Source organism: Pelophylax lessonae (genome assembly GCF_965119305.1).
Source record: "Pelophylax lessonae genome assembly, chromosome: 2".
Classification (NCBI taxonomy): Eukaryota; Metazoa; Chordata; class Amphibia; order Anura; family Ranidae; genus Pelophylax; species Pelophylax lessonae.
In genome coordinates this window covers 562,592,953-562,613,883 of record NC_138769.1, presented here as the reverse complement: position 1 = coordinate 562,613,883, position 20,931 = coordinate 562,592,953, and the positions used below count along the sequence as shown (strand labels likewise).

At 40.0% G+C, this 20,931-nt stretch overlaps 1 protein-coding gene across 1 annotated transcript in view; it reads left to right on the top strand.

Annotated features, from left to right (window-relative positions):
* ERBB3 (erb-b2 receptor tyrosine kinase 3) overlaps positions 1–20,931 on the top strand; it is a 155,150-nt gene that overhangs the window by 64,204 nt on the left and 70,015 nt on the right. The window contains exons 2-4 of the mRNA XM_082245567.1: positions 4,174–4,325; positions 15,743–15,929; positions 20,218–20,343. Coding sequence (XP_082101693.1) covers positions 4,174–4,325; positions 15,743–15,929; positions 20,218–20,343 — 465 coding nt within the window. The remainder of the gene's footprint in view (positions 1–4,173; positions 4,326–15,742; positions 15,930–20,217; positions 20,344–20,931) is intronic.

Sequence of the window (20,931 nt, the reverse complement as noted above, 5' to 3'; positions counted from 1 at the left end):
ATTGCAAAATTTTTTGAATCCCATCCAATAAGTTCCTCATCACTCATTGAGTTCACCGTTACAGATTGCTTTTCCCAAACCCCGAGCACACCCACATTTATGCTTCACTTCTCTTCTGTGGTGTTCTCAGGAATAAGGAAACAATTTCTTGATAAAAAGCTGAGCTCCAGGTAGATATAAAATACACAAATGGAAGAAAAGGGCTTTTACAAGATGCCTTACTTGAAGTATAGGCTTGTTAAAGCTGAACTCTAGGCAAACAGCTAAAGTGGAGTCCCGAGTGAATTTATTATTTTTTTAAACACCCCTAGTATAGTTAGGGCTCGTGCATTTACGCTAAGTTATCCTGTAAACTGTCCCCTGTTTTGTTTTTGTGCAGCATGTCTCACTTACTTTATTCTTCTCCTGTACAGCGCGGCCATCTGTAGTCTGGGCATCTGAAGCCGCACTGTTCTTCTTCCGGGATTCTGTGCATGCTGGCTACCCAGCATGCACCTCCCGTTCTCGCGCATGCGCAGTGCGTCGCAGTGAGTCCCACAGCTTGCTATGAGCCGGTGATGCCCATTGACTCCTGGGATTGATAACACTCATCTCCCAGGAGCAAAATGCAAAGCAGGAAATTACATAGGCGGCCGCTGCGCAATAAGGAGGAAGTGAAGAGATTTTTAAGTAAAAATAGGGTTAAGGAACTGAAAAAAAAATAGCCAAATCGTTTTTAGCATGTAAAAAAGTTATGCATGATAGGAAGAAAATGTAGCCGAAACTCTGCTTAAACACACAGGTGGAACACATATATGGGACCTGTTTTACCTGCAAAATGATTTGTATTTGTGTCCATCCAATCCTGAAATGTACCAAGCTCTACTGCAAAGCCTTATCTGGCAAGGCAGGAGACCAGATTTTTATTTGATGCAGTTCACTAACACTTTCAGGTCTTGGCTTTTCTGCAGCCTGTGACTGGACAGTGAAAGAAGAAGCAGCGTACTGATGAGCTCATTTTTTCACTCTGCGCTCTCCACCTATCAGCATGTTTCAGCACATAAGCACTGCAGCACAACTGATTAACTCCTTGTGCTGCTTCTCCCTCTGTCAGTCTGAACTTTGCTATATAGGGCATTGCTAAAGGCTAATACCAAGTTAAAGTCAGCTATATACATTGGTTACATTCAGGGCTGCTGTTAGAAATCACGGGGCCCCATACGGCCTACCTGACAAGGCCCCTGCCCCAGCCAGAAGTGACTGTTGACATAGATTTATCAGATCCTTTCTTTGCAGCTTCAATTGCAAAGATGAATTCATTGGGAGTGCTCTAAAGCTTCTTGCTTATTCACAAACTGAAGAATAGTAAACACAGTTTACTATGCTTCAGTAGTGAATGGACACAGGAGTGATTGGTACTGATCACTCGCTGTGTTCATTTAGGAAAGGAAGGGGCCAAAAAATTATATATTTACTGGTCACTTCCCCCGCTCTTCATCCTGAAACATCCCCTTGTGTGCCCACAGCTGCCAGTGAGAGAAGCAGGAAGCCGGCAACGCTGCGGGGGAAAGGGACACACAAGGATGCCCAGACAGCAGATGGAAGGCATGTGCTAAAACCACTCCCCTTCTGTGCAGTCCGTGGGAGAAGCTGGCAGCATTGCAGGGGAAGGAAGAAAAGGAATGGTGTCTGCAATAAGATAGTACAGCAGATGCCTTGGCCCCCCCTTTTGAACTGATGGGGCCGGGGCCCAATACAGGAGGGGCTGGCTGCACTGCCTTATCAGCGGCCTTGCTTACATTTAAAAAGATACATTTGATAATGCATTAAAAAATACAGAGCTACATTCAATTGTGTATTTCATATCTGCCTGGAGCTTAGCTTTAATAAAAATGCAATGGAAAAAAAAAACTGCAATGCTCTTCCTTGGAATCGGTTATATCTATTATTCAGTAAAGGAAATGTAAATATGATGGGCAGCATTTGCATAATGTAACTGTGTATCGGCACTTCCAACTTATTCCATTCTATTACTCCTCCATATTGATTTTCATACTGTCATGGAGGAAGGAATGGTTGCTATTAAACTTTTACCTGTAGTTAATATGTAAGAAACACAGAAAAATCAGTAACACACTAATCTGGCATAGTGATCATTGTAATGATTCAGTTTTTTGGAATGTTTTATGTTTAACCGTCTAACAATGCTTCTTTGAAATTTGCAGTTTCTTGGCAGTTCTCCTAGTTCACCTGTAAATGTATCCAGCCCTCTTCTGTAACTGTCAATCATTACATACCCTGGGTGGTAATACATGGTCCACTTGATACATATACTGTATACTCTCCCCATAACAGGTTTAGTCTATCGGCGTTTTCATTTTTCCTGCACGTGAGTAGGTCGGCAGCTTCATTTTTGTAGCAGTAAAAGAAAAACCTCACTGATCAAGGTGCTGCCTCCCTAATGGCCCATATAACGTATATATAATGGCCCGTACACTATAAGAAAATTGGGTGAACATTTACTTCCGAGGAATGATCGTGCGATTTTCTGATAGTGTGAACACAACTGTCGATAGGCGATTCCGACCTTCCAAACGAAAATTTCCGAAGGGACAAACTCCCAAATTTTTCTCGTATGGAAACAGAATGATTTTTGTTTAATGTGTACCATTTTCATACAATTTTTATACAAGAAATATCAGATTTGAAAGATACAAATAACAAAAAAAAAACAACAAAAATGTTGTACGAGAATTTATGTACATTATTTCTATCCTCAGTTTCGACTTGCTGTGAATCGTTCATCCGATTTTCTTACAGTGTGTACAGGGCTTAAACAAATCACTTTAAAGATTTAGGCTATTCATTCATACTTAAATCTATCTTGTTCAGCCCAGCAGGCTGAAAAAGTGAAATCAATCGATTTCCCAATCCACACATATAGAGGAATGTTGTATTCAGGCAGCAGCAGCATCCGCCTCCTGAACAGTGACTGCATCTGTCTGGATGCAGTCTCTGTTTGTCTGACAATTTTCCACCAAGCTCCTTTGATTTTTAGCAGTTATCGCCCAAAATTCCAGCTATATACAGTATATCTGTAGGGAACATTTTCATACCCTTGCTGCCCCTCTGAAAAGCGATATGTTGTGGATCACTTTTGAGAAGGTGTTTGGCAGGCGGTGTCACCATCTGTTTTAACCCTAAAAGGGCTGAACCACCACGCCTGCAGAGCACTTAGAGCACGGCTCTATTCACTTGAATGGGTTGTGTACGGCGTTGGTATCACCCTGAGAATTTGGCATGTGGTTTTTATATATGGTGCACCCTCAGGCAAAACATAGCTGTCACCCCATGTGTACAGCTGAATGCCTTTCTTTAGGAGGGTGGTCAGGGAGAGCTAAAACTACAGCTCTTCTGCCTGCTTTTACCCCCCACCCCCCGATACCCATGTGTAGAAGCCCTTAGGCAGACCGTATGCGAGATCTGAGCCGTGTATGGGCAGGCTGAATATACCAAAGTGATCAATCGATTAACTTGGGTACAACCAGCATGCCGGGTTTTACCTGTGATTATCAGTAGCAGCTTCTATAGCCGCTAGCAACGACTTCAAAGTAGACCCTTCAATACTTTGGGCAGATTTTAATGCGTTTTGAGGTACTCCACAATTTACAATGAGTACCATTAATATCTGTATGACTTCAAGACACAGCGACTTCAAAGTAGACCTTTCACTACTTTGGGCCGATTTTAATGCATTTTGAGGTCCAAAGACAAAGGCATTGCTTCAAGTCTAGCCAAAATGGTGGTAAAATCGCAGCAAAATCGCAATAAAATTGCGTGGCTTTTAGGTCGCACAACTGTGAAAGGGGCCTTGATGGGGGAATCGTGCAACCCGTGGTTGCAGGAAAGAAATTTGCTTTGTGTAAGGCTGGCCATAGAATGCTGCAGGCAAGGATGGAATTATACAGGTAGAAAACAATAGTGTAAGCATCTGCCCTTTAAAACTTAAAGGTTTTGAAAGTATAAGTGTGAGTTACCCTATAAATAAATAATCTGCCTTCTTCTGTATGGATGTATTATTCCTGATTTTGTGTCTATAAGGCATATATTAGGTTTCACTTTTATAAAATCGCCTTTTTTATGGAAAAGAGATTTTCTTTGTTTTCCTAAGTACATTTTTTCTGTTTCTTACAGTTTGTACTGGGACAGTGAATGGTCTCAGTGTTACGGGTGAGGCTGAATACCAGCATCTGACCTTGAAGAACATGTACAACAACTGTCATATCGTGATGGGTAACCTGGAGATTGTGCTGGTTGAGAACAATAAAGATCTGTCATTCTTAAAGGTGAGATTTAAAGACGCAATATAAACACTGTCCGATTTGTGTTTTAAAGGGTAACTCCAATTTCATGGGGAAAAAATAGCAAAAAATAAAAAAATAATAATAATATAGCGTATACAATTGCGACACAAGTCATATTGTAATTGAATGTTATTAAAATTATATTTCCTTTTCAATCTGTAGCCCTCTGTAAAATGCAATATGGCTACCTGGGGGTATTCTGTACACAGAATGTGTACAGACCACACCCCAGAAACATCATTTCCTGCTTGTGTGATTGGCTCACCAATTTTCCCACAAGTCTGCCTAAGATACAAGTCAGATTTTTGGCATCCCCTGCAACCAAAATGTCATTTTTTTGATGAGATACTCCCAATAAGAAATCAACATCTAAAGGGATGCAGACCTTGCAGTTTTTCTCATTAGAGCCCTGCAGGTGCAGCAGCTGGTTGAATTATGAAACCACTCCCATACAGATTAACTCTGCACATGGAGACAAACAGCTATTTCTTCAGAATAGCAGAAGGTATGAATCTGCAAAAAAGTTTGGTAAAATCCTTGCAATGTACAGAGATCACCCAGAGGGGAAGGTTTAAGTGAAGTTACTCTTTAATGTAGAACTGAACCCAAAATGTTGTATATGGCTTTGAAAAGAGAAGGGTTGGCATCTCTCTCAGTGTGTTTTCTAATTGTGAAGATTTGTGACTTGCTGTTCCAAAGACAACAGAAAATGAAATTACATGTTCACAAAATCCTATTCTTTGAATGCCATCGCTGGAAAAGGTGTCCCCAGATCTCCCCTTTTCTCCTTTGATAACAACTGTAACAATTTAGATTTCCCTGTGCTTTCTATTGTGCTGACAAGGACAAGGCAAGGACTTGAGGTGAATTTCCCTAAAAAAGATACAGACATCAATAAAAACCTGACAACCTTTCTAACCCTTCCAATCTGTATCCAAACCTATTGACTGGTGTTTTACTTTAAAGCTGAACTCCAGGATAAGCAAATATTGTCTAAATACAGGAGGCTTGTGTATTCATACTTTAATCTTGGTATGCGTTGTATATTTCTTCCATATCTTTGCAGTGATTTGCTAGGAAACATCTCTACTTTGCCTCCTATACAGGATCCACCTGTAATAAAGACCAGTCACCGCTGCTCTCTCTTCTTGTACAGGATGACTGGTCTTGTCTCCGCCCCCTCCTGTAGTTTTCTACAGTCAGCTTTAGTGGGTGGAGCCTGCAGTGTCCCTCTCACATGCCTACTGCCTTTACAAGCTATATACAGCACAGTGGTGATGTCACTGCTATTTTTTAAGGGAATAGATGGGTTTACAAAGACATTTGGTGTGCAAAAGGTGAGTTTATATCCTTTTACCTATTAGGGAATATATTTAAATGAACTTTTTTGAACCCAGAGCTTTAAAGTTTAACTAAAGGCAAAACTTTTTTTTTTAGTTTTGAAGGAATGGACAGGGATTAGAGCCTCTGTCAATTTTTATTGCTGTCTGTGCCCCCATTAAGGAGATTCACCCTCTCTATTTGTTCTGTATGCCATTAACCACTTTAAGACCGGAAAGGATTTGCCCCCTTAATGACCAGGCCCTATTTTGCGATTCGGCACTGCGTTACTTTAACGGACAATTAACGGATTTTTTTTTTTTTGCGCTATAAACAAAAAAAGAGCGACAATTATGAAAAAAAAAATATATATATTTTTCACATTCTGTTATATGACATTCTCAAAAAAAAAAAAAAAACGTAAAAATCTAAATTTTTGTAACATTTTAGGCAAATTTGTTTTCTGCTACATATTTTTGGTAAAAAAAAAAATCGCAATAAGCGTATTTTGATTGGTTTGCGCAAAAGTTATTGCGTCTACTAACTACGGAAAGATTTATGTCATTTTTATTGTTTGTTTTTTTTTTTTTACTAGTAATGGTGGCGATCTGTGATTTTTTGTGGGACTGCGACATTGCGGCGGACAGATCGGACCCCTAACTGACATTTTTGACACTTTTGGGGGGTACCAGTGACATTACTACAGTAATCAGTGCTAAAAATTTTCACTGTTACTGTAATAATGCCATTGGCAAGGAAGGGGCTAACAAGGGGTTAAATGTGAGCCTAGGGGAGTGATTCTAACTGCGGGGGGCGTGGCTTCTGAAATGACCATAGAGACATGTGATCCTGTATGGAAGGATCACAGGGGCTCTATGATCATTCCAGGGAAAAGGACTGTCGGATGTGTTTACAACAGCTGCCTGTCCTTTTCTCTCAGCAGGGAGCGATCGTGGGTGGCAATCAGAGCCACCTGACCCGTGCATCGGCTTCCCCGCTGCCGAGTGGGGGCAGGAGCGTGCCGGCGGCACGTGCTCGCCCCCTAGCTTTCCATGTTCGACTGATGTAGGTCTACGTCGGTTTGTCCAGGAGAGCCACCCTGCCACAGTAAAAAGGCGGCGGGTGGTCAGGAAGCGGTTAATATTAGGAGTGAACGTAAAAGAAAATCAAAAAGTTTGGGTTGTCCTCAGAAAAGTGATATATGGGAAATCTTCCAATGGGGACACTAGTTCTGGTGACCTGGGGGTCCCCAAGAAATTCCTTTAATTTGCAGAGATTTCCTCTCACTTTCTGTTTGGCTATGGGACAGGAAGTGAAGGGAAGTCTCCCCACTGGGACACAGATGGCAAAAAAAAAAAAAAAAAAATCTAACGGGTTATAACTCTCCCTTACTCTATCCAAAATGAAAAAAAAAGTTTTGCCCATAGTTCTACTTTAGGAAAACTGTGGTCAGGAATCCCTAATAGAAAGTCAGCTGCATTAATACAGTGGGTACGGAAAGTATTCAGACCCCCTTAAATTTTTCACTCTTTGTTATATTGCAGCCATTTGCTAAAATCATTTAGGTTCATTCTTCTTCCTCATGAATGTACACATAGCACCCCATACTGACAGAAAAACACAGAATTGTTGACATTGTTGCAGATTTATTAAAAAAGAAAAACTGAAATATCACATGGTCCTAAGTATTCAGACCCTTTGCTCAGTATTTAGTAGAAGCCCCCTTTTGATCTAATACAGCCAGGAGTCTTTTTGGGAAAGATGCAACAAGTCTTTCACACCTGGATTTGGGGATCCTCTGCCATTCCTCCTTGCAGATCCTCTCCAGTTCTGTCAGGTTGGATGGTAAACGTTGGTGGACAGCCATTTTTAGGTCTCTCCAGAGATGCTCAATTGGGTTTAAGTCAGGGCTCTGGCTGGGCCATTCAAGAACAGTCACAGAGTTGTTGTGAAGCCACTCCTTCGTTATTTTAGCTGTGTGCTTAGGGTCATTGTCTTGTTGGAAGGTAAACCTTCGGCCCAGTCTGAGGTCCAGAGCACTCTGGAGAAGGTTTTTGTCCAGGATATCCCTGTACTTGGCCGCATTCATCTTTCCCTCGATTGCAACCAGTCGTCCTGTCCCTGCAGCTGAAAAACACCCCCACAGCATGATGCTGCCACCACCATGCTTCACTGTTGGGACTGTATTGGACAGGTGATGAGCAGTGCCTGGTTTTCTCCACACATACCGCTTAGAATTAAGGCCAAAAAGTTCTATTTTGGTCTCATCAGACCAGAGAATCGTATTTCTCACCATCTTGGAGTCCTTCAGGTGTTTTTTTAGCAAACTCCATGCGGGCTTTCATGTGTCTTACACTGAGGAGAGGATTCCGTCGGGCCACTCTGCCATAAAGCCCCGACTGGTGGAGGGCTGCAGTGATGGTTGACTTTCTACAACTTTCTCCCATCTCCTGACTGCATCTCTGGAGCTCAGCCACAGTGATCTTTGGGTTCTTCTTTACCTCTCTCACCAAGGCTCTTCTCCCCCGATAGCTCAGTTTGGCCGGACGGCCAGCTCTAGGAAGGGTTCTGGTCGTCCCAAACGTCTTCCATTTGAGGATTATGGAGGCCACTGTGCTCTTAGGAACCTTAAGTGCAGCAGAAATCTTTTTGTAACCTTGGCCAGATCTGTGCCTTGCCACAATTCTGTCTCTGAGCTCTTCAGGCAGTTCCTTTGACCTCATGATTCTCATTTGCTCTGACATGCATTGTGATCTGGAAGGTCTTATATAGACAGGTGTGTGGCTTTCCTAATCAAGTCCAATCAGTATAATCAAACACAGCTGGACTCAAATGAAGGTGTAGAACCATCTCAAGGAAGATCAGAAGAAATGGAAAGCACCTGAGTTAAATATATGAGTGTCACAGCAAAGGGTCTGAATACTTAGGACCATGTGATATTTCAGTTTTTCTTTTTTAATAAATCTGCAACAATGTCAACAATTCTGTGTTTTTCTGTCAGTATGGGGTGCTATGTGTACATTCATGAGGAAGAAGAATGAACAAAAATGATTTTAGCAAATGGCTGCAATATAACAAAGAGTGAAAAATTTAAGGGGGTCTGATTACTTTCCGTACCCACTGTATAATAATACATTTTGACATATTCTGAAATTCTGAATATGAAAGACCATATAGTTTATGTTAGATATCATTCTGAGTTTCAAATATGCTGTAACCACTACTCAAGAAAATAGTGGATGAAAACACACCGATCCTAGTCTTTATACAGTACTGAGCATCGGGGGTTTTTTTCAGCAGGAACGCGCAGGAACACAGTTCTGGCACCTCCAGCAATAAATGTATGTAATGGCAAGGGATGGCGGGGTGTGCTGGAAGGTCAGTTGATGCTGGCTGCTGGTGAATCTATTGTCCCCGGGGGAGATCTATTGTTGCAGGTAGTCCAATGTTTCTGGGGGATTAATTGTTACTGGGAGGGATCTAATGTTGAGGGAGGGGTCTACTGATGCTGGCAGATTTATTGTTGCTGGGGGGAAGATCTATTGTTGCTGGTGGTATATTGTTGCAGCGGATCTACCCAAATAGCAAGGATGAATTGCCACAATTTGGTCTCAGTGTAGAATTATAAGTCTGTAACTTGCTGCACATTTTTACTGGCACGTTGTACACATGCAGAGCACTTGAAGCGCAAGTTCGAGTTGATACCAGTGTTAATTTCGTAGACTAAAATATTTTCGTCCACTAAATTAACACTATTTTAGTAGACTAAAATACAATGAAAACAATTCAGATGACTAAAATACAACAAACTAAAATGGCATTTTAGTCATAAGACTAAAATACGACTAAAACTAAAATTACATTTTAGTCAAAAGACTATGACAAAAACTATTTGTAAATAAAAAATTAACTCTACTCTGCTGGCCATTTCTAAATCAGCAACACAATTCCATCCAGAGTCTGTAATAATAGCACATTAAAGTTTAAACCTGTATTACACCACCGCAGAAGCATGGGGCATCTACTAAACTGCTGAAAGAGAAAAAAAAATAAGAAATAGGCTTCTCTTTTATTTTTAATTAATAATTAATATTGATAATATATTTAGATAATATGGCCAATGACATTGCAGCCAATAGAGTTTACAGTTTTTTGTTTTGTTTTTTTGTGTTTTAAAGTTGCACTTCTGTTTGTCAAAAAACAATATTTTTGTTTGTTTATGAACTTGGTTTTATTTATAAAGTTATAACTTACAATAGCTAAGTCTGTGTAGTGCGTGTTCAAACCTTAGTACCATAAACCATAACATATTATTCAATTTTTACTCCAGGAGTATATAATTAGTTTGTATTATCTAGAGAAATGTTTAAATAATGCATTACAAATATTAACCTAAACCTATTTGATTTGTAGTTGACTAAAAATTATGTATTTGTAGTTGACTAAAATATGACTAAAACTAAAACAATTCAGATGACTACAATACCACTAAAACTAAAATAGCATTTTAGTCAAAAGATCATGACTAAAACTAAAACTAAATGGAAATTTTCTGCCAAAATGAACACTGGTTGACACTTTTCAAATCAGTAGCAAATTTGGTGGCTCTAGCAAGAGCAAAGTTAAAGTGGTGAGTCTACAGCAAGAGCTCTGCAGGTCTACAGCATGAAATTCAGCCACAGTGACCCCTGTGGTGGGATGACTATTGCACAACATAACTGAACCAGAACTTGCAGCAGACTTGCAGAATGTTTGCAAAGAAAGTTAAACTGGAGTCATGCAATGTGGACTTGCTGCAATTGTGCAACAGACTTATGAAGCCTGGCAAGTCTAGCAATAGCTTAGCAAGTCATTTCAAACTTGCAGCACAATTGCTTGCTATCTGAGTATTGTTGCTGCGGGAGCTATATTGCTGCTGAAGGAGATCTATTGTTGCTGATGGGGAAATATTGTTGTTGGGGGATCTATCGTTGCTGGGGGATCTATTGTTGCTGAGGAGATCTATTGTTGCTGGGGAACTATTGTTGCTGGGGGATCTATTGTTGCATTGGAGATCTATTGTTGCATGGGAGATATATTGTTGCTGGGGGAACTATTGTTGCTGGGGGAACTATTGTTGCTGGGGAGATCTATTGTTGCTGGGGGGGTCTATTGTTGCTGGGTGAACTATTGTTGCTGGGGGAACTATTGTTGCTAGGGAGATCTATTGTTGCTGAGGAACTATTGTTGCTGGGGGAACTATTGTTGCTAGCTGCAAGGGATCCATTTTACTGTCTTTCTTGTTATCATTCCATATAAGTGACTTAATACCACAAATTGATTCTTGGATCTCTAAAAGGGGTGGTAGCGGGAGGTGGGTACGGGGTGGCCGTTCAGCCGAAAAAAACGAAGGACAAGTTTAGAAATTTTCTGCCTAACAAACCATAAATTGAAAGGTTAATGTGTTTCTCGTCCAATCTGTTTGCACTAGGTATATGTGAAAAAAAGAACAAAAAACAGATTAATTTATGTCCATTGAAATATTTATCGGTCATTCCATGATGGCACGATCGTTTTCTCTCATGGCCGAGTGTTCGTTTTTCGAAAATGAGTTTGAACAATTTTCCGTATAATGTATGGCCAGCATTACAGCTTATGACTATCAGACAAGTGTCTCCTTCCTTCCTTTATTAAAAAAATAAGTCTTACTAGGCTTTTTAAACTTTTATTTAACCCTTTGGGGGATGAAGTGAATGTAGCGCTTGATCTTATTGGAATCTGTTCTGCCGTTGCTAAGCATTGTGATTGGACAGTTTTCCCCCTGCTGTCCGACCATGCTTCAAGAATGGAGACAGAATTTGGAATGACAGTTCTTGTGGCTGGCCGCAGTGGCCGCTCTGGAATCCGGCGCTGACATTCACAATAGATCGCACAGCCTGCGGGACTTTGTGTCTATCTACGCTTGCTTGTGAACATACACAGCCCTGCAGCGCTGAGCGACCTTTCACTTTTATGATGGAACGATCAGCACTGTGGGCCTGTGTAATACGCAGCACTGGTCCCAATAGCCCTGATTGCTTATTCATAATAGTGAGACATCACTCAGTGCTGCGGGGACTATGTATGTGCACCAGCATTGGCAGATAGATCACAGAGAGCCTCAGAGCCGAGTGAACTTTTACTATTACGAAAGAACTATCCGTGCTGTAGAGGCAACAACGATTATTCAGAATAGTAAAAGAACAGTCAGCTTACAGAGGGGGCAGGGCTTACTGCTGGATGTACCTCCCCCCACAGAAATACCCGTAATTTGGGCTTCAGACAGGGGTGGAGCTACAGCGAGCAAAATAGGGACTATTAATCCCCAGCAGTGCCACTGATCCAAGCAGGACCAAGTGCTATATGCACTTGGCCCCTTCAGGATTAAATAAAAATGTAAACATTTTAATAAGAGTTCTTTAAATCAGGCAAGCTTGCTTATCATGCAACCAGAACCTTTATTGAACTTTCCTTCATGGCAGTCACAGTTTTCACACAGAATGTACTGAAGGTATGCTAAAATTACACTGCACCATTCACCCACAATACAGGTGTCTGTTGTTTCATGTGTGAATAAATGGTTTGAAATGTTAGCGAGTTCACCGAGTTAGCACCTCTGTCACAGGAATGTTGCTCCAGCCAGTCCTGTTTAACCAGCCTTTATACTGGAATATTGCACAACTTGTTTCCCCTCCCTACTCCTCCCTACAGCTTAGAGCAGGTAAAGTACAGCCCCAGCCAGTGGGAGAGGCTTGCCATCACTGCAGGTGAATACAGAAAGCCATACCCTGCACCACAGCAATGCATTCCTAGCGTGTAACAATGCCACTTCAATCATCACTTATTGGTTGGATTTCATTTGCACAATGTACTTGCATTAACATATTTAGTAGAATATTTATATTGGAGATAAGAGCTTAAGTGGGATGTATGCCAGGGCTGAAAAACATCTCACAATCTCTTTTGTTCTGGTGCAGGGGGTGGGTGGTTTCAGGGAGGAGAAGGCAAGTATGTATGAGATGGTAAAGTTTACTGTATGTCCAGCCAAACTGTTTTTGTTTTCTAAGTTGTTGATGGAGAAAGGAAAGGATAGATTTTTACTTTTTTTTTTTATTTTTTTTTTACTTTTTTTTTTCCAGAGCCCAGGCCTTAGATTATCCCTAAACTCCCTTGAGTCCCATAATGTTTTTTTTTCTTGCAATGTTTTTGTTCCTAACATCATCTTTTGGTTTTTTTTAGACAACCCTAACATATTTACATCCTTTTTTTTTTTTTTTTTTTTTACTTTTTCTTTCCAGAGCCCAGGCCTTAGATTATCCCTAAACTCCCTTGAGTCCCATAATGTTTTTTTTTTTTTTTGCAATGATTTCGTTCCTAACCTCAGCTTTTTTTTTTTTTTTTTTTTTAGACAACCCTAATATATTTACATACTTATTTTTTTTTGGGACAGACATGTCTATAATTTGTTAACAAATTTTGATACATATATTTTTGCTTCCTTGGCTTTTATTGAGAAAAAGTATTAAAAAAATGTGAAAATTTGTTTTTTTTTTCAACACAATATTTACATAGTTTGTGTGCCACCAAAAATTGACCACAAAATATAATCAACAAAGTCTTCTGAATAAAATGATATCACATTAGCATGACTTGTATATAATGTAGTAGAATGGTAAAGCTCAAAATGATAGTATGAGGAGAGCTCTATTCGCTTTTCCATGCTTTGCTTAGATTGTTAGTGTAACATTAAGGTAAGATTACGTTGGCTTGACAAGGGCACAAATTAGCAAGAAAGCAACTTTTTTTTTTTTTTTTTTTACAGGTTGGGGATCGCTAAAAATTTGAAAACACTGCATTTATGTGAACATTTGATGCTTGTGCAGTGTACACAGATGTCATCCAGATCATTTATAGTCTTTGCTGGGACATGAGGATTAACCGCTTGCCACCCCGCCACAGTATATTTACTGTGGCAGGGCAGCGATACGGGATTCTGCCTCTTCAAGGTTAGGAGCACACAGCCTGCTCCTCCTGTGACCGCTCTTTCCACCGGTGGACACAGCGGTTTACTGTTACTGCTATGACTGGGGATGACATGATAACAATGTAAACAACCTGTCATAAATGGCTTTCCATTCATGAACAGCTTGCTTAAGGGACGTACACACTTGACAAAAATCAGACGAAATATCCTGCGATTTTTCTCTCTCATGCTCGCGTTCACAACCGTTTTTAGTAGACAGTGTATAAATGTTCATGAAATTTCTTGTCCGATTTATTTATTTTTTTTGGGGACATTTGTTGCTAGACTTCCGGGTCATCAGCAACTTCAAATCATGCACTGCCTTTCGTATCCGATTTTTCACGGACGTACTGCATACACATTAAATGAAAATTGGTTGTCTGGGGACGGACGATAAAAATTTTGGTGTTTGTCCCTCCGTTTTTTTTTCGTTGAAAATGTCGGGATCGGCTGATGAAAGTTGTGTACACACTAGCCGAAAATCGTACGATTTCACCTCGGGCGGGAATTTTCAGCAGATTTTCTACTAGTGTGTACCCCACTTTACTGTTGTGATCTGTGATTGGCCCACAGCAATTACCTGGTACCTGGCTACCTATACCATGAGATTAGCTGTAGCCAATCATGAATCAAAATCATAAGCAAGCTGTTCATGAATGTGAAACCCATTCAAGACAGCTAAAACAATTGCTTATACATTGATCATCACTGTACACGCAATAACAACGTAAAAAAAAAATTCCCTGATTACCCCCTCCAGAGTAGTACAGTGTCACTATGGTGACACTGAGCTACTCTAATGACAGGATGTAAAAAGAAAATAGGAAAAAAATATATATATATTTTGCATGCTGTCATCAGTCAGTACCCCTTATCACCACAACTTCAGACATATGGGGGTTTATGGTTTATTTACTAAAACTAGAGGGGGCAAAATTAGTCACAATTCTGCAGAGAAACCAATCAGCTTCTAACCTCAGCTCAGCAATAAAACCTGAAAGCTGATTGGTTGCTCTGCAGAATTGTGACTCATTTTGCCCTCTTTAGCTTTAGTAAATAAACCCCATGATTAGAGCTCTCTCTTTTTCAAAATCCAATAGTCACAAAAGTGAGGTGAAATCTTTTGAACAGGAGCACAGACAGCAAAAAAAAAAAAAAAAATGTTACAGGGGTGTTAACCCTTCCCAATGCTATGCAAAAAAAAAAAAAACAACAACTATTTGTTGGCTGCAGTTACACTTAAAAAATTTACCTGTTCCAACTTATATACAAATTCAACTTAAGAAGAAACCTGCAAAGCCTATCTTGTTTTCAACCCAGGGACTGTCTGTCTGTATATATATATATAAATATACCGTATATATATATATATATATATACACCGTATATATATATATATATATATATATATATAATATACATACACACATATATATATATATATATACACACACACATATATATATATATACACACACACATATATATATATATACACACACACATATATATATATATACACACACACATATATATATATATATATATATATACACACACACATATATATATATATATATATATATATATATATATATATATATATATATATATATATATATATATATATATATATATATATATATACACACACACATATATATATATATATATATATATACACACATATATATATGTATATATATTTTTTTTATAGCTGGAATTTTGTTGCTGCAGGGAGACAGTTCTCCCTACAGCAACAAATTCAGAGGAAGTGGTGGGAATGTTTTAGACAATAATGTCTGGCCTTTGTGAATAGAAGCCTGAACAGTCTGACAGAACTTCCATAGTGTGCCATATTGGATGACGTGACAAGAGAAATTAATGCCTTCTTTCCATTAATGTACAACATGTAATTTTCTCATCCAGAGTTGTTATTATAGAATGATGAATGAATAGTGAAGTGCCCTGTTTATGACCTTACTGCAATAAACTTTGCATGAAGATGGTAATGTATGTTTCACTTGTGTCTTTTTAGTCTATACGTGAAGTGACGGGGTACGTTTTGATCGCTTTGAACATTTTTCAATATCTGCCGCTAGACAACCTGCGTGTGATTCGAGGACAAAGTCTGTATGAGGATAAATATTCCCTTTATATGACCCTAAACAACCAGGTTAATGGCACACGGGGCCTTCAGATGCTTGGCTTTCACCAGCTAACAGGTGAGAACAATTGATTACAATAATGATCCAACAGATGCAAATCTTTAAGGGGCATGTGCCCATTATAGAGTAGGTTGGTGATTTGTATAATAGTTTGTGTGATGTAACAGTTCAGAAATATAGGTCTGTAGTATATTAGCTTCAGCAGATGTCCGCAGCTTTGATTTTTTAAATACAATAAGCAAATGAAAAATACTTGAGTTTTCCCTCATTATGCATTTAAGTGGATTTGTCAAACTTCACATTATTTAGAGGGCACATGTCAGAATTATCTGCTTAATAAAAAAATGTGCTGCACTTAAAAGAGATGTTTTTTTTTTGTTTTTTTTTAGCTTCATACTTACCTAGCTGTCCCCAGTGCCTCTAACACTGAGAACCGAGCGATCGAACACCGCTGATCGCTCGGTTCTCACAGCTCCCCAAGCAGAGAGCTGCTGACTGTCAGTCAGCAGCTCTAGCTCTCTGCTCTGCCCCCTCCTCGCTCATTGGATCGCTGGGCTGTTGAGGGGGCGGTAGCGGCCGGCTCAGGCTCTCAGCGGCTCCCTGAGAGGCTGAGCCGGGTGGCGGTCCAGGCATGTGGGCGAATCCCAACTCCACAGTCCTGATGACGTCTGAACCTGGACTGGCTCTGTGATTTCAGCGTCTACATTATTTCCAGCCCCTCGTCCTTCCCCCTGTTGCTTTCTGGGACACACAGAGGTCCTAGAAGACAGCGGGACCATTCAGAAGGTGCAGCGCAACTCGCCCATGCGCAGTAGGAAACAGGCTGTGAAGCCGCGAGGCTTCACTTCCTATTTCCCTTACTACAGATGCCGGCGCCTGCACCTAAAGCCTATTGATGAATCAGCTAGGGGTGCCCACATAATAGGGTCCCTGGAGGACAGGTAAGTTTCCTTATTTTAAAAGTCAGCAGCTACAGTATTTGTAGCTGCTGACTTTGATTTTTTTTTTTTTTTTACAGCCTGGAGCTCTTCTTGAAGGACAATTTTGCTTAATTAGTTAATTAGTTAAAGTATAAATAATTTGTTAAAGAAGTATAACTAAAGGAAAAACTTTTTTGGGGGATTTGGAGAGGGATTAGATTTTAAACCTCCCCTACATTATCCAAAATTAAAGAAAAAGTTTTTGCTATGTTTTTTTTTTTTTTTTACTTTAAAGTAAGTTGTAAAGCCTTACATACTACCCAGTGATACCTCAGGGATATCCTTAGTGACACACAAATCCTCCTACATAAGTTGTATCTGTTTATCTGTAGTCTTCTCTCCTCTACTTCTGTTCAAAGTGAAGAATTTATAAGCTTGTCAGAGAGTTAAAAAAAAAGGGGCGGAGAGCTGAAGTTACACTCTGCAGAGCTCAATGAGGAGAGCTCTGAGAGGTGATTGGAGGGAAGAGACCCCCCCCCCCCCTTCACAGAGCACACAGGAACAGAGCTGAAGCTGTCAATCAGCTATAGGTCCCTTCCGCCACCATTTTTCTCTTGGTGTCAGGAAAACTTGTCAGAAGTGATTCATTCTGATAGCAAAGGAACAATTGCAATATAGTTTTAAATAACCAGGTGGACTTTAGTGGCACAACATAGTTTACAAACAACCATAGTTTATGTAAAAAGTATTAAAATTCAAAAATTTCCAAGAGACAATATACAACATACATTCAAAAAAAATGTTTTGGGGACAATGCATCAAAAAAGTAAAAAACAACCCTTGGATAAACCTTAGTAAGTTGATGCAAGCAGAGGTCACTCTCAGGCCTATAGAGTGCCCCAACTCCTATCCAGGAGTGTGCAAAATGATAAAATGCCAACATCGACTAGGGGACCTCAATTTTGACACTCAGTTTTACATGTTTCGTGCCCTAGCGCTTCTTCTGGAACATGTCCTCATATAAAGGAGTAAATTTAATCAAAAATATAGCACATAAGATCGCATCAGATTAAATTGGGATAGCCGGAAACGTCCCACAATCAAGGAGGCGGGGGCATATCATTCTACTTGACTATTAGTACTTAGGATCAAGAGGATTTCGCTATGGCTGAAATACTTTATAAAATGATATAACCTTGTTAGGCATTAATTAATGATATAACCCCCTGTTAGGCAGTATCAATGCACAGTGATCATTGAGTAGGCTGTGGATAGTTAATCCAGATACCATGTAGTCTGTATTGAATATCTTTAAAATGTTTCTTCTCCTATCTAGATAAGTATCTCCTCGTAAATTTCAGATGGTGGTCTCCCCTTTCCTCTCTCTGGTTTCCGGTATCAACGGAACGATTTAACAGACAAAAATTACACTAGGTGCTATTAATTGAGACAAATACATACTATAGGGAGATATGCTTTGTTCATATTTCATGTCTGAGGTTTACAACCACTTTAAGTAAAGGGAAAGCTTTTCATTGGGCATTGTATTGTAGTAAAAACCCAATACTCTTAGCACGCACGCACAAACACATTCTGTCCAAAACTAAAGAAACATTTTGACTGGACTACAGGCAGGGATCTTATGGAGTGAAGTTCAACCACCTTCTGATGAACCAGCTGAAATCTGAGCTATGGGTGAACCTGTCTTCTTCCCACCGTCCAACATCCTTCGACCTGAAGATCAAGGGAGTCAGGCTGAAGATTGTCAGCTAAACAGCGACTGCATCCAATCAGTTGTAGCCACTGTTCAGCTACATCTGACAGGTGCTATCTGTCAGAAAACAATAGCTTGCAGAGATTCGTCCATCCTCACTGTTTAGCATGGCTCGGAGACTCGAGTGAACTCTTGTGTTGCCAGCTTTACACCCTAAAGTAATGTTTGATTTTTCAGTGCCAGGCATTTGCATTCATTTGGAGCTTGGCCTGCAAATTAGAACTAGGCAGTTTTAGCCTCCGTTCACATTAGGTCGTTCCGACTTAGGGGGCGACCTGTGAAGTCGCATGCAGCGTGACTTGCACGGACTTCACATAATGGAAGTCAATGCAAGTCGCCTCCAGGTCGCACCGAAGTAGTATAGGACCCTTTTTCTAAGTTGGAGCGACTTGTGTCGCTCCTATTAGAACGGCTCCTGTACTACACAATGGGAGCGTGAGGACCGCGACTTGTCAGTACCAGTGTGAATGTGGTCTTAAAGGGACTGATTTAATCACTACAATATTTTTTAAAACCACCAAGTTACAGTTTTAAACTAAATGCATTCCCAGAACAGTGAGGGTTGTCGGGGTGACAAACTGTCATGCCATGAGTTCAGAATCCTACAATAACCTCTGTATGTGGGAGTCGCATTCTGCAGTCACTCTTAATTGTGACTGACCAGCACACAGTGACCTCAGTACTCCTTTCATAGCAGTAATCCTCACATTATGTTTATGCAGGAACACCCTGATGGACTTTGGCCAGTGTTTTTGGCCTTTAATGCTTTACTACTAGTGGCAGTATGCCAATACTATTGTGTTTTTCACATTACCAGACAAACAGATAAAATATGAACCTGGGTCTATCTGGATAGGTGCACTGGTTATACAGGTTTCAGAGTTTAGCAAACAACACAATCACAATAGAACTTATACTTTCCCAGGTCTTAGTCAAATCTCTGTAAATGATCCTGTGCACCCTCTGTAGATCACTTTGACTTCTAGCTAGGTTACAGGGGAGGCAGTCATAGTTACATAGTTAGTCAGGTTAAAAAAAGACACAAGTCTATCTGGCTCAACCAATAAAAAAAAAAAAAAAAAAAGAGGAAAGAAAATCCAACCATACAATCCCATATATACAATCCTATACCTGCCGCTGAGAGCCTGAACCAGCCACTCTCCAGGCCCCTCCACAGCGCTTCTGTGAGAAGTGGGGGGGAGAGCAGACAACATCGACAGTTACCAGACCTCGGCTCAGGACGCCCTGAGAACAGGGCGATTGGCGGTGTTTGATCCCACAGTTACCAGTCTTAGAGCCAGCAGGGGACCAATGCTACATCCATCTAGGTAAGTATGATTATGAAAAAAAATGAAATAAACCCATACTTCTCTTTTAAGAAAAATGAACCCTGTCCAGTTACTGACAAGGGTGTCACATTGGTCTAACTGTCAGTGTTTTGTATTATAAATACAGTGGCAGTTATATCAGTGTGACACTAACTTTGCTATGTATTAGCATTCATGTTAGATTAAAGAGGGTGAACTATAAGACATATGGTGCTGTTTTGCTGGTTCACTTAGCAGGAACCGGTAACAAAACTGCAAGAAACATTTACTTTAACTACAGACATTGTCTGCTAATTTTTCTTTTCTTTTGATATTTATCCCAGAAATCCTGGCTGGAGGCATCCATATAATCAATAATGAACAGCTGTGCTACACTGATACCATTGACTGGAAAGATATCATCTGGGATCCAAAGGCGCAGGTTGAAATTGAGGATAATGCTATAAACTGTAAGTCCTGGCATGGGCAAAAAGAAATGTATTTATTTTTATCCTGTTGATATAATGTCCAAAACATGCATGCATACTGAGATGTAAAATGTGGTACAAACACATCCATGAGTATGAAAACCCATAAATGAGTTCTATAAACTGACAAAACAATCAGCTTGAAAGTAAACCTGTGTTCACCCTGAAGCTATCTACTCTAACTTGGTGCTAAAGACAATGGGCAGTTGTCTCCCCAACACTTGTTCTCAGGGAGACATCTGTTAGTCTATAGCTATCCATACTCCAAGAAAGCTTTGATTGGTCACGTATAGCTTTGCACCATGAGTCATGTCTTGGCATTTCATACATGTTTTTATATAACTAACCTTTCTAGAATGCATACAGCAAAGAATATCTTGAGACAAAGCAAAGATGTTAAATTCCAAATTAACTTTAAGTCAGCTTAATACACTTCAGGTGCATCAAAACAAAATGTATGCAAAGTATAACCGCCGGTTCACACTAACGCGGCAGGACTTCGGTGGCGACCTGTGAAGTCACGTGCACCGCGACTTCGGCGCGACTTGCACGGACTTCATATAATGAATG